Here is a 14,251-nt window from a genome sequence, read left to right as displayed (position 1 = left end):
GCCTCCATGAAGTTGGAACAACTATATTTGTTATTTAGAAAAAATGAACACGTATATTCAGTATATGTAGTTTAGATAAATGTTTCCAATTGAGATTAGTTCACTTTTCAATACACAACTTACCTCTTTGCTCAACCATGAACTACAAAACTAGTTAATGCACACATCCAACTTGTCAATCCGTTCAAGAATCAATCCCGAGCTTGGTTGACACCAGTTTTCACTAATGAGGCTAGTTTTCACCTTCTTGACTGGCCTATTAGCGTTGTCACATCACACCTCCTTATATGTAGGACCCACCCAGAGAAAAATGGTATGTTCGTACCAATACCACATCAATTTCAGTTGCAATGTTTATACAACAACCATAGTAAATAGTAACAACACATATTATTGACTCTCCAAACACATATGCAAATATAATTTAAATCATAGCATCTTATACATGATATCCCATACAATACTTTGAAGGAAGTCTAAGTAATACTTGTATACTGTTGGAACAAAGTTCACTAGCCCCTACTACGACGACAACATCATATCATTCTCACAATATACTACAACTAACTCCATTTCTTCAGGAAAGACAACTCCAAACTAGACTATATTGTTCATGGTGACAAATGGATTCGAAGGATTTTGCAAATCAAAACTTGGATTTTGGTTATCAGCACCAATTGTAGATTGCAAGGCGAGTGCTTGCCAGAAATTAAAGCTACTTTCCATTTTCCATGGGTCAGCATCATCGAGCTCCACGTCGTTGATGCTATAGCGTTGGCTTCCTGACCCTTTGCTCTGTAGCCTCATGAAGTACTTTTGTGCATGGCTCGAAATCTGGGCTGGAGTCCTACTAGTGACGAAGTACTTTGATATGTCCTTCCATTTTCCACGACCACATGCACTCAATCCATGGAGAAAGAGCCTAGAATAACCATGTTCAAGATGAACTAGTTAGGTTAATTCTTTCAAGGACATATTGATTATTAATATACTGGTGAAAAAATGCAATAGTTGGAGTATTAAAACTTGTAATGAAATAGTAACCCTTGTGCTAGTAAAGGACATCTTTGTTTATCTTTTATGATGTTATAATATAATATGTGATAATAGATGATTATAAATGAATAAGGAATTTCATAACTACCATGGTCATATATTGATAATAGATATAAATAGACCATGATAATACTTGCAATAGTTGTTCCATTCTTTACTATGAATATATAATTAACTACTCCATCTTTAGTTGCAAGGATAAGCGTGGGTGGTATTAACTTATTAATGGAAGCACAATAATGAAATAAAGTCGGTTGTTCACAAACAAAATATATACATCTTGGTACTATTGTTTCTGGTAAATGTGATATGGGCATTATGAGTATAGTAAAAATAAAAAAACCTCCGATTCATGATAATTAAAACCCACATAATAGTTAATAGTATGATTTCTATTAAAATACACCCGGCATCTCCAAGCGAATAATCAAAATGAAATAATTTTTTAAATCCCATGTAATTCGGAAGGATGAAACATGAATAACCTGTGTTCCTCCGGGGTCCAAAACCCCTTGGCACGTGGTGCAAGCACTGGTTGAGGGATGCACATCTTGTTCTCCAACACCACCTTGTTCTCCTCCACCATTAGCACCTCTTCTTGTATCTCCATGGTTCGCATACTCTCTAATGGACGACCAAACAAAATACCCATTCCTTCCATGGCAACCTCCTTTTGCAATCCAAAGTTTTTATTCACAAGGCCATCCATGGTGTAAATGACACCATGGTCACCATTGGTACCATTGTACTCCTTCTCTGGAAACTGCAACATATGCATCTCCGTAACAAGATCATCATACAAGTCTGTTACCTGTTGCATGGTCTTCCTAGGGAACCATGCTTTGAGATTGGCCACGATATCATGCTTCTTGTTCTTCTCATGGCTGGTGCCATTATTGTTGTAGTAGTTGTTGAGATAATCAATGATTGATCTTGCCCCCTCTACCTCAGAGGGGTTCCACTCCTGGTTGACTCTTTGATTCATGGAGGAAATTTGAGGCTTTTTTAGGGGAAAACTTATGAGAGTTGGATAAAACTATGAGAGGTATGATACCGAAAGAGTGTTTGTATGGAGAGGCTGATGAGGAGGGTACGATATTTATAGCATCACCATATAGCAAATCTTGTTCTGATGGTCAAACATGATTAAAAGACTTTAAATGCTAGTGACATGTATCTTCTGATGAAATATTATATCCGATTTATGACATATCGAGACTAGCAATTTCATATCTAATTAACTGTCAATATAGTATTGATGGACAATGAATGCATATTTCAATTGTAATAGTAATGCCTCGCCCAAAATATATATATCTACGTCACATATATGATCCATTAGGTGCTATATAATCAAAGTGTATCTTACTATAAGTCGCGATATTACGCACACTATTTTGACTTGCCATGTGACAGTGTAGAAGGTCAAACACTGACATCAGAGTCTTGATCTTGTCTATCTTCTAAAGGATGTTTTGAAGAATCTATATATATTTCTCCACTAGATATTTTGTCTACGTGCACATCAATTTAATGCACAACACAAACATTACGATTCAAATATACATATGGTTGATCGGCGAATGATCGCATGGGTGTATGATGCAAGAAAGTTAAGTCATGGGCAGAGACTAGTATTTGCATTAAATTTAAAGATTTAATCCACATGATTGTGTCAAATTTCCATTGTTGCTAAAAAATGAACTATTACATATGATCATCTCTCAAATTTCGTAAGAATTTCCTCGATTCCCAAACAATGCCTCGATATGAACAAGGCTTTCGTATGTTACCATGATGAATTGTTTCGTAAAAGATAATAATATGCAATTATATTATGTTGCACCATACTACGTGAAGGAATAAAGATTGGATATGCTTTCAAAAGAAAAGAAAAATTACATAACCACCATGATTGGTACTATGAGTTTCACCATTGCTCACAACTTCCCCATGATAGACCCACCTTATATAGGTGATGGACATAGATTGATGTGTATGTGACTATCAATAAGGTCTGTATCATGTCATGTCATAGCAAATTATTCCACATACTTCATGGGCACAACATATTTTCACCTTCGTTCTTGTGATCAACCGTGAATTGCATAAACTACTTAACACCTTTTGAGTATTCCGGGGTCCTCTAGATTGAATCAGTTATCCATTTTTGACCCATTGCCTCCAAAAGATGAAATTGCATAATAATTTGCATCGCCTAATGGAGAAAACTGAATCAATCTCGCTAGAATGTCTCATAATAACTAGATGTCACTTAAAATCACCCTTACTTCACTGTCCCACAATCACACACCACTTCGATGTGCAGCAGGCGCACTTTGCCTCACCATGACGCCCTCTCACCTTGCATTGCCGGTGTCATGGTAGTCGAGCACAACCCTGCATCGTAGTACCATTGTTTCCAATTCCTTTGCCTACGAGGGAACCGCACAATCCTTATTCTATTCAACATGGTAGTCGAGTACAACCTTACATCATCGTACTAATGTTCCCAATTCCTTTGTTTACGAGGGAACTAGACGATCTCTATTCAGTGCAATTTCTATTAACAAAGAACATGCCACAAAATAATCCAGCTGCAAAAATAATCGGTAAATTTTCTATTTATATTTCTTTCACTAACGCGTCCAACATTTTTTATGACAGTCAAGACAATCACTGAATATGCACATGACTTGTGACACTTAATCGGAGTCACGTAATATTAGATCGAATCATCACCCAACATATCGGGGGAGGCTGCTTCGGGTGGCCATCAGCTTATGATGGTCACCGTCATATAGAATGATCTTAGATGATGGTTCTTTCCCCATCACAACGATTTTCGTCACAAGAGATGACATGTTTTATAGTGTAAGAACATTTTTGTCTGAACCTCGAAATTTTTCTCCATGATTACCTCCAGCTTGCCAAGTTGTACCTCATGCGATTCAACCTTGCTCAACCGAGTATTGACTTCATCAATTTGGTCTTAGATTTTATCCTCGTTGAGCCCCAGTATTGTCACCTCATCACGCAGAATGTTAGCTCCTTAGTGATCTCATTGTGTTTTGTGCGGGTGCCCATGCCTAGATTGAACACAGCTCTGGAACTTCACGTGGGAAAATCACGAATCCCTTGCCAATGACCTCGCCATTCCGCCACAGACTAGATGATCTCTACCCCCGCCATAGCTCAGACAGAGATAGAGGTATTTTAGGAGAGATCCCAATCCTTGCTCGAAACGAACCAATTCTCCTCCAAGGATAGAAGTGGCTACTGATACCAATTGATAGGATATGAGAACAAATTAGAGGAAACGAACATGAGATGGTCTCAGCAATCACCCTGAGATGAGTAGCAATACACCTTGCAGAGATCAGTCTAATTCACCAAGTACTAGCTACTTTAATACCTGGGAAAGGGGAAGATGTAGATCCATCAATCGTAGAAGCTTTTATAACTAGAATTGTTTCGCTTAAACTTCAGTGAGATTATTTTATTACCCAAGGTTAATGAGGCCGAAAGGATACAACAATATAGACCTATCTGCCTCCTTGATGTTGGTTCTAAAATATTCATGAAGGTTGCGACTATTAGGCTAAATTCGATTGTTGAACATGTGATTCATCCTTCACAGAAAACGTTTATGCAAGGCAAACACATCCTAGATGGAGTCATTATCCTTCATGAAACAATCCACAATTTGAATGGGGTGGTACTCAAATTAGATTTTGAAAAATCTTAGGACAAAGGCAAGTGGCCCATTCTTCAACAAACTCTCAGAATGAAAGGATTTTCTACAGATTGGCGCTCTATGATCCATAGCTTCGTTTCTGGAGGTAGTATTGCCATTAAGGTCAATGATGTCATGGGCCACTATTTCCAAACAAAGAAGGGATTGTGACAAGGTGACTCGTTATCGCCCACGCTATTCAGTATAGTAGCGGATATGCTAGCGGTCATGATTGAGCGTGCCAAGGCTGATGGACAAATTGACGAGGTACCAAAATCATCTAGTTGATGGTGATCTCTCTATCCTTCAATATGCCGATGATGCGATTCTCTTCATGGACAATGACCTCGAGAAAGCAAGAAATCTGAAATTAATTTTATCATCATTCGAGCAAATCTCAGGTCTTAAGATCAATTTTTATAAAAGTGAATTATTTTGCTTTGGCGAGGCATAGGACGAGGCCCACCTGTACGCAGACTTGTTTGGATGCGGGTTTGGCCAGTTTCCAATCACATATTTGGGGATACCAATACATTATCGGAGACTCACAAATGCTGAATGGAAACACATCGAGGAGAGACTGCAAAAAAGACTTAGCAGTTGGAAAGGTAAACTACTTTCTCTGGGTGGAAGATTGGTCCTCATAAATTCAGTAGTAAGTAATATGGTACTATATATGATTTCCTTCTTCCAGTTGCTGAAACGAGTTTTACATAGATTGGATTATTTCCGATCAAGATTCTTTTGGCAAGGAGATAACGAGAGAAAGAAATATTGACTAGCTAAATGGAGTGTGGTTTGCCGCCCCAAAGTCGAAGGCGGGTTGGGCATTCATGACCTTGAGGTTAAGAATGGGGCCTTTGATAACCCACAAGTATAGGGGATCAATTGTAGCCTTTCTCCAGAAGTAAGAGTGTCGAAACCAACGAGGAGCTAAAGGTAGAACAAATATTCCCTCAAGTTCTATCGACCACCGATATAACTCTATGCACACTTTACGTTTGCTTTACCTAGAACAAGTATGAAACTAGAAGTACTTTGTAGGTGTAAAGGGATAGGTTTGCAAGAATAAAACTAGTTTACTTAGTGAGAATAAAACTACGAGTAAATTGCAAGATAATAAAGTTAGGTGTTTAGTAGAGAGCTTTTTGTAACACGAGAAAGTTATTTGTCCATAGGCAATCGATAACTAGACCGGTAATCATTATTGCAATTTTATATGAGGGAGAGGCATGAGCTAACTTACTTTCCCTACTTGGATAATATGCACTTATGATTGGAACTCTAGTGAGCATCCGCAACTACCAAAGATCATTAAGGTAAAAACCCAACCATAGCATTGAGTATCAAGACCTCTTTACTCCCATACGCAACAACCCACTTACTCGGGTCCGTGCTTCTATCACTCACGCCACCCACCATAAGCAAATCATGAACATATTGCACCACCCTACAATGGGGATCCCTCACACTTGCACGACATGGAGAGCACCATAGGACAACACCAATAATAAAACATACAACTCAAACCAATCATGATCATCAATCAACCCATAGGACAAAACGGATCTACTCAAACATCATAGGATAACCATACATCATTGGGAAATAATATATAGCGTTGAGCACTGATAACCCACAAGTATATAGGGGATCGCAACAATTTTCGAGGGTAGAGTATTCAACCCAAATTTATTGATCCGACACAAGGGGTGCCAAAGAATATTCGCGAGTATTAGCAGTTGAGTTGTCAATTCAACCACACCTGTCGTGGTTTTGTCACGGCAGATGTCCTAGAGAAAGGACTTAGTCGTGGAGCCATCGCTACGGGTTAACTTAAAGGGGTTAAAGCTGACAAGGGACGCAAGAGAGTTTTTATACTAGTTCGGCCCCTTACGATGAAGGTAAAAGCCTACGTCTAGTTGTGATGGAATTGCTGGGGTTTCGATGACCAGGGAGCGAATACGCTTTACCTGGGCCTCGAGTTGTTGTCTGTTGTCCTTGAACCACCAACGGATCATCCCCTTATATACATGGGTTGACGCCCGTCAGTTTACAGAATCCCGAGGCCGGCTGATAATCGTGTTCGGCTCGGTCTCTGCTACTTCTATCTTAGAACACAAGTTTACATATCAATGCCGGTTTACGTCTACAGTCCTTAAACCGGCTTTGGGCCCTGGGCCTCCATAAAGCGTCACCGTCTGTTTTCATGGACTTCAGATACAGATGAACTACTTATGGGGTTAACCTGGCCTCTCCTGGCCGGTTTACGCCCAGTAGTAATATCCCCAACATTAGGCCCCAGATTGATTTGAACTGGTTCATGTCAATCCTCAATACTTAAGAAATTTTCTTCTTCAACATCTTCACATGATCTTGTAAACCGCCGTGACATCATCTTCTAGGACCATGGTAAACCGCCGTGACGTCACCTATTATTTAAAACTGTGTATAATCCACCCTCATTAATGAGCCTCCGACAATCAAGGCGACAACTCTGCCTCATATCCAAAATTTAGGCTCCTCGATTTTTGCGCCTGATGCTTATCTTTCTGCCCTTATAAATAGGGCCAGGGGGTCTTTCCATTTTCCTCTTCGTGCCTCTTCGCGTCGTCGTCTTCCTCGCGCCGACCGACCGTCAAGCTCTGCCGCCGCCGCCGTCCTTCACCTCTGCTTCGACAAAGGCCGCTGCATCAACCTGATCGTATCAGAGAAAAGCGGTGATCCTCCGCTGCTTCCTTCTGCACCAGTAAGTCCCTCTTCTTCTCGCCCTAGATCCGCCATTAGGATTCGGTGTTCTTCATGGCTTGAAGCTGTTCTTCCTTCGGTAGCACCAATGGCCGGTTAGATCTGACTATTTTTAGGGCCTTTTGTAGTTTAGACTCCTTTCTTCTTGTTAAGGCACCTGCTTGACATCCAACTCATCTGAACTCACTGAACTTTTTGAGCGCTTGATATTAGACCAGAGTATATTTTGATTACCAACGCACGGTAGATCTGAAATTCTCATGCCAAACTGTGAAACTTGTTTTTCCCTTCACTTATACGTCTTTAATACTAGATTGGGCGTTTAACTTCACAGAAAAAATGATGACCCGGTAGATACCATTAGTCCCCCGTTGAACCGCCAATGCATTACACCGTTTCCATTGTCAGACTCCGGTTTACGAATAACCAAATCCGGTTTATCAATATGCTTGTATCCTTATACCGCTGTATAGTTTTCCATTGTAAATCTTAAACCGGCAATAATCATGTTTCAGATTTCCATTGTCATGGCGAAGCAAGTCTATGAATGCAATTGGGCTCCCTCTCGAGTAACTGAAGAGCAGTTAAACAATCTTGTTAAAACGGGCGCTTTAGCCAAGAAAGATGTCATCCACTGGAGGGTCCCTGGTCCGGAAAATACTCCTACACCCAAGGACGGAGAGGTAGTCGTGTTTGCTGATCATCTGAGTCGAGGTTTTAGCCCTCCCGGTTCGAAATTTTTCCGAGATGTACTAGCCAATTTTCAGCTGCGCCCTCAAGACATCGGTCCCAATTCTGTGACCAACCACTACAAAAAAATACACTTCCGTGATGATACGTGTTTGTCACATTAGGTCGCGTTTTCTGTCATGCATGTACATCCATGACAAATTTATGACAGAATCAAGATAGTCATACCTCACTACAGGAATCAGCTATTTTGCCGTCTGCCATGGCGGACGGCAAAGGCATGAACGGCGGATGGCAAAGGCCTTTGCCGTCAGCCGCGGATGGCAAAAGGCTCCGGCAAAGTAAGCTACGGTAAACAGCTACTTTGCCGTCTGCTTCCTGGCGGCTGACGGCAAAGGCCCTTTGCCGTCTGCCACGGACGGCAAAGAGGGCGGACGGCAATAATTGTGCTCTCAGTCCGTTAAGTGGCTAACGGCAGGCCTTTGCCGTCCGCCGCGGACGGCAAACTTTCTAGTGCCTTTGCCGTCTGCCAGCGGACGGCAAACTTTCTACTGTCTTTGCCATCCGCCGTATGATGTCATCTACACGTCACTACATGGCAGGCCTTTGCCGTCCGCCGCTATTTTGCCGTCTGCCATGGCGGACGGCAAAGGCATGAATGGCGGACGGCAAAGGCCTTTGCCGTCAGCCGCGGACGGCAAAAGGCTCCGGCAAAGTAAGCTACGGTAAACAACTACTTTGCCGTCTGCTTCCTATCGGCTGACGGCAAAGGCCCTTTACCGTCTGCCGCGGACGGCAAATAGGGCGGACGACAATAATTGTGCTCTCAGTCCGTTAAGTGGCTAACAGCAGGCCTTTGCCGTCTGCCGCGGACGGCAAACTTTCTAGTGCCTTTGACGTCTGCCAGCGGACGGCAAACTTTCTACTGTCTTTGCCGTCCACCGTATGATGTCATCTACACGTCACTACATGGCATGCCTTTGCCGTCCGCCGCTGACGGCAGACTCTTTGCCATCTGCCACTGTAGGCAAACTGACCAAATGGGTCAACTCCCAGGAAGCACAGCTGGATGCCACGTGTCCTCTTTGCCGTCCGCGGCAGACGGCAAAGAGCCCGTTGCCGTCGGTGGCCGACGGCAAAGAGCCTACATATTGGGTCTTTTTTCTGTTTTTTATTAAATCCAACAATTTTCACAGAAAATATATATGACATATATAGATATATTTCACAAGGCAATTACAGAGCAAACATATAAGATATCCAACATGCATAGTTCCATCATACATAGTTCCATCACATAACTTCATCACATATGTTCCATCCAACTACCAAGTTCCATGCATAGTTCCATCATACATAGCAAGTTCAACATAGAGGCATCCAACCATATATATTACAATAGTTTCATCCAACGATAGATGCATAGTTCAATGATACAAAAGAAACAGAGAAAGGGATAAGGAGCACTCCATCTATGCAAGCTTTCGTCAAGTGAATGAAATCTGCAAAATGAAAAATAAGAAAGTTAGAAATAGGTGACTAGAATAAGAAGACTAGAACAAGAAGAGTAGAACAAGAAGAAGAAAAGAGCAAGAAGAGTAGAACAAGAAGAAGACTAGAACAAGAAGAGTATGTCATTTATGAGCTAACTTACGTGAAATGGATCATATATGAGCTAACTAAGTTGAAATGGGTCGTTTATGAGCTAGCTAAGGTGAAATGGATCATTTATGAGCTAACTTAGTTGAAATGGGTCGTTTATGAGCTAACTAAGGTCAAATGGATCGTTTTTGAGGTAACTAAGGTGAAATGGATCGTTTTTTAGCTAACTTAGGTGAAATGGATCATTTATGAGCTAACTTAGTTGAAATGGATCGTTTTTGAGCTAACTTAGGTGAAATGGATCATTTATGAGCTAATGTAGTTGAAATGGATCTTTTTGAGCTAACTTAGGTGAAATGGATCATTTAAGAGCTAATTTAGGTGAAATGGATCGTTTTTTAGCTAACTTGGTGAAATGGATCGTTTATGAGCTAAATTAGTTGAAATGGATCGTTTATGAGATAACCTAGGTAAGATGGGTCATTTTGGAGTTAACCTAGTTGAAATGGGTCATTTTAAAGCTAACCTAGGTAAAATGGATCATTTAGGAGCTAATCTAGGTAAAATGGGTCATTTTTGAGCTAACTTGGATGAACTGGATCATTTATAAGCTAACCTAGGTAAAATGGGTCATTTTAGAGCTAACTTAAGTAAAATGGATCGTCTATGAGCTAACTAAGCTAATTATGCAATTTTTGACATAAGTAAGCTAAGTACATATCGTTTTAGAGCTAACTTAGGTAAAATGGATGGTTTTGGAGGTCAGTAAGCTTATTAAGTCATTTTGGAGGAGAAGAAGCTAAGTCTAGGTCATTATGGTAAGCATTGGAGGAAATAAAGCTAAGTCTAGGTCTTTATGCATGTGTTAAGCAAAATACTAGATAAACTTACCAAGATCCAGGAGGTGTAGGAGCGGGGTGGCTCGTGTCGGTAGCTGGAGAAGGATCGTGTGATGCTTGTCTGGAGTTACGCTGCACCAAAGATCATTTCCAATGTCTTGTTAGCATGATGACACTCAAATGTTAAGACTAGCAAGTAATGTCCATTCAAATAAAACTCACCGTGGTCCCAGGAGCAATCACTGGCATCGGCGGAGCGGTCTGACCTGTCTTCTCGCACACAGACTGCACATTTGGTTTTGACGACTCAGTCATACTAGTTAGTAATGAGACAAACACTACATGAATGTTTTGGCTAATCTGCAGAAGAAACTTACCACAAGGAGCTCGTACATGGCCCTTGCCTGCATGTCATTCCGTGCCCTCTCCTCCTCCATCATCTTTGTCGTCCTCTCCTCCAACTCCCGCTGCCTCTCCGCCGCCTCCGCCAGAAGTTTCTCCGTTCTATCTCTCTCACTCTGTATAGCAGCCTGCAACACCACTCACATGACCATTTGTAATCATTGATGGAAGCGCTCACAATGTAATGGAGAAAGATAACTGAGTACGTATCAGTAACCTTGATGGCGAGTTGCACTGGCCGTTCACGAGGCCTTATCTCAGGAGCGGAGCTCGACTGGCGCGCCTTGATCTCCGGGAGAGTGCTAGGACAACGGATAAGTCCATCTCCAATGGCTATGGAGCCATGGGACCTCCCGCTACCAGATATCATCACCAGCTCTGGATCAATGGGACCCTGGCTCGGGTTAAAGTCCTTCCCTTTCCTCGCCTTCCCCTCATCTCTATATCTCACGAGCTTTTTGTGGGAGGAGATGTTGGTGAAGTTGTTTGCATCATCGAGGTCAGACTGAGAGAAAGCCTTGACTTTCTTGAAAGAGGCAGTGTGGGCCATGGCATACAGGTCGTACACCTCTGGCACCTTATCCACCTTATTGTGGCGTGCCTGAAAGAGAGAAACAATGAAAATTAGTAATTAAAGGGCTCAAGCTAGCATGATGAATGAATTGCATGAATCATGAAGCAAACCACATACCCAGTTGCGCCCGAACTGATATAAGTTGGAGCTGCCTTGATGGTGTGGCACACCTTCCATTTGGGCACATTTGTCCTTGGCCTCGTTGTGGAGGGCTAGCCATTCTTTTGAGCACCACTCATCGACCAACACCTCCCAACAATCCATCCGATCCGCACACCATCTCGGAGGCGCCTAAGTTAGCAAATAGAAACTTGAGCGCTACGGCTAAGAATTACTAAATTAAGGAACTTAAGTAGAAGGCCTTAAGAACTACCTTCATGTACTGCTCCTTACTCAGGAAGTTATCGCGGCACGCCGGCTTGGTCTTCTTGATACCACGCAAGGCGTAGTAGTCTCGAACAGCCTGCAGCCGAGCCTCGTGCCGTAAGTTCTGGAGTAGGCGCTTGCAGACGTTCTCGATAACATGTGCCGCGTCCTCCTCGTATCCCTCCTCACACCTGTAGAATGTCTGCAATCAAATGAGACAATATTGATTAGTACAATTAATAACTAGCTAGTTGAAGATTTTTAAATGTGTAAAGGAGAAATTACCCAGAACTTTCTGATCACCATGTCTGCCCTCGTGTCGCACACGACACCGTCGATAATCTCATCCGGCGGGGCCGGGGCAGCCACATAGTGCTCCCAGCTCAATCCAAGCTCTGGAAGCCGACCCTCACCAGGCAACGTGACAAACCCCAGGAAGTTTTGCCGGCAAAGAACTCCAAGGACGGAGTTGGGCCGGCGGACACTATGATGGTGGTCCCAACCCCTGCAGCATGACAAGGCCAACGCATTAGTTATTTGAAGAAACGTGAATGCACAAGGTACAAAAATATTAAATGCACTTATGTACCTCTCCCCATCAGGGAAAATCAACCACCTCTGCTCGCGGGTCGCCGGCACGGACGGGAGCCGTGTAGCACCACGCTGGTAGATGGTGCGCCCCTCCTCCTCAAGATCAGTCGGCTCCCCGCCATCATCAGCATGGCCACTCGGCTCCTCGGGCTGATCCGGCCAGGTACCCCATTCGGACGTGTGCTCCTCCGGGGTCTCGTGGGCCGAACTCTCGTGGGCCGAAGGCCAGTCGACCCGATGCTCGTGGGCCCAAGACCCGTGGACCGGAGGCTCGTGGACCGGAGTCCGTGTAGCCTCCTCCTCGGACGAGTCCACCCTAGCAGTCACGTGCTCGGGTGAAACAGCTGGGGGTGGCGGCGAGGAAGGCGCCGTAGCAGTCACCCTACCTCCTCTCCCACGACCACGTGCCCCACCTCCTCTCTTCCTACCTCGTCCCCTGCTGGGCACCGCGGTCCACGAAGAAGGGCCCGGCGGTGTGGCCATACTGTCCAGCAACGCTCGGTGGAGAGGTGCGTCTGGAATGGAAGACCTCAGACCACGCGCCGACGAAGAAGGGGCCTTGGCGCGCTCCCGACCAGCGCCCACCATCTTTCAACACCTGCCATGACAAACAGTAAACGAAATTAGTACAACATAAAAAAAAAGACCGACATGAATAATAATATGTGTATCACTTAAGTGTATCATCATCAAGTACAACATAATTTTTTTAATACCTGACACTACTAATAATCTCGATCAGTATCATCAATAAATGCATAATCATCATCATCACTATAATCAATGACGGGCTCATAGGGTTCAGTGGCATCAACATGTGGAAGGCCACCTTGACGTAATCGGTCAAGCAATGACAGGTCATCCGCAACAGTAACCTCTTCTTGTTCCGGCACTTCTTGTTCCTCCTCTGGGGTGATGTCGGATTCACTGTCGCTGTCTACTTCAATGTTTTGGGGTGAAGTATAGCGGTTCTTGAAACGCTTTTTGGAAAGACGTGTCTCTTGGAAGAATTCTCCTTCATATGTGTCTGGGTTAATGTGAGGTTCATAATCCTCTTCCTTTGGGGGAGATAGTCTAGCACGTGGCGGCACTTCATAAACGACATCCCAACCTTTCAGATTTGGATTAGTTTGGCAGGCCCACGGTAGATAGAATACTTGGGTCGCCTGTTGAGCCGTAATATAGACATCAGGAACATCTAAATGGGTGCTTTGGTTGATTTCAACTAGCCCTATATGTTCATGAGTCCTTCTAGTCTCCTTCGGCTAAAACCAATAACATTTGAAGACTACGACATTCGGTGGGTTTTCACCATAGAATAGAAGTTCATAAATTGCTTCAACTCTCCCATAATACTCGGTACCTCCTTCGCCGATAGCAGATACACAACAATTTGTAGACTTTCGGTCGGCCATAGATAGCTCTTTGCCATAGGTACGAAAGCGATACCCGTTGATGTCGTATTTGTCAAATGAATGGACCTTATAGTCAAAACCATTAGCGACTTGTCTCAATTCGGCGTCCATAGACTCTGAATTAGCCTACAAGTTTAATATGAAAGGATTGTTGCATTACGCACAAATTAGCGAATGAAATGAAATTGTCTAATAGAAATTACCGTTTGTTTGAACCAAGAGATGAAACCGG

The 14,251-nt window shown here is 43.0% G+C and overlaps 1 protein-coding gene across 1 annotated transcript; it reads right to left on the bottom strand.

The window, feature by feature from the left end:
- Window positions 1-597: 597 nt before the first annotated feature.
- LOC123166731 (uncharacterized) lies at window positions 598-2,041 on the bottom strand. Its single transcript, XM_044584520.1, has 3 exons — window positions 1,868-2,041; window positions 1,542-1,819; window positions 598-922 (listed from the first exon to the last, which is right to left on the bottom strand). Exons 1-3 carry the CDS (start codon window positions 2,039-2,041, stop codon window positions 598-600), a joined length of 777 nt encoding a protein of 258 aa, XP_044440455.1.
- Between the last annotated feature and the right edge of the window lie 12,210 nt (window positions 2,042-14,251).

The sequence above is a fragment of the Triticum aestivum genome, chromosome 7D (genome assembly GCF_018294505.1).
Source record: "Triticum aestivum cultivar Chinese Spring chromosome 7D, IWGSC CS RefSeq v2.1, whole genome shotgun sequence".
In the NCBI taxonomy this organism is placed as follows: domain Eukaryota; kingdom Viridiplantae; phylum Streptophyta; class Magnoliopsida; order Poales; family Poaceae; genus Triticum; species Triticum aestivum.
Note: the sequence above shows the minus strand (reverse complement) of the source record. Positions and strands in the feature narration are given on the sequence as shown.

Coding starts and splice junctions, on each gene's coding strand:
- LOC123166731 (XM_044584520.1), bottom strand. CDS start 2,041: ATGAATCAAAGAGTCAACCAGGAGTGGAACCCCTCTGAGGTAGAGGGG. Junction 1,820..1,867: donor CTAGGAAGACCATGCAACAG/GTAACAGACTTG, acceptor CATATGTTGCAG/TTTCCAGAGAAGGAGTACAA. Junction 923..1,541: donor TGGACCCCGGAGGAACACAG/GTTATTCATGTT, acceptor TGGTTATTCTAG/GCTCTTTCTCCATGGATTGA.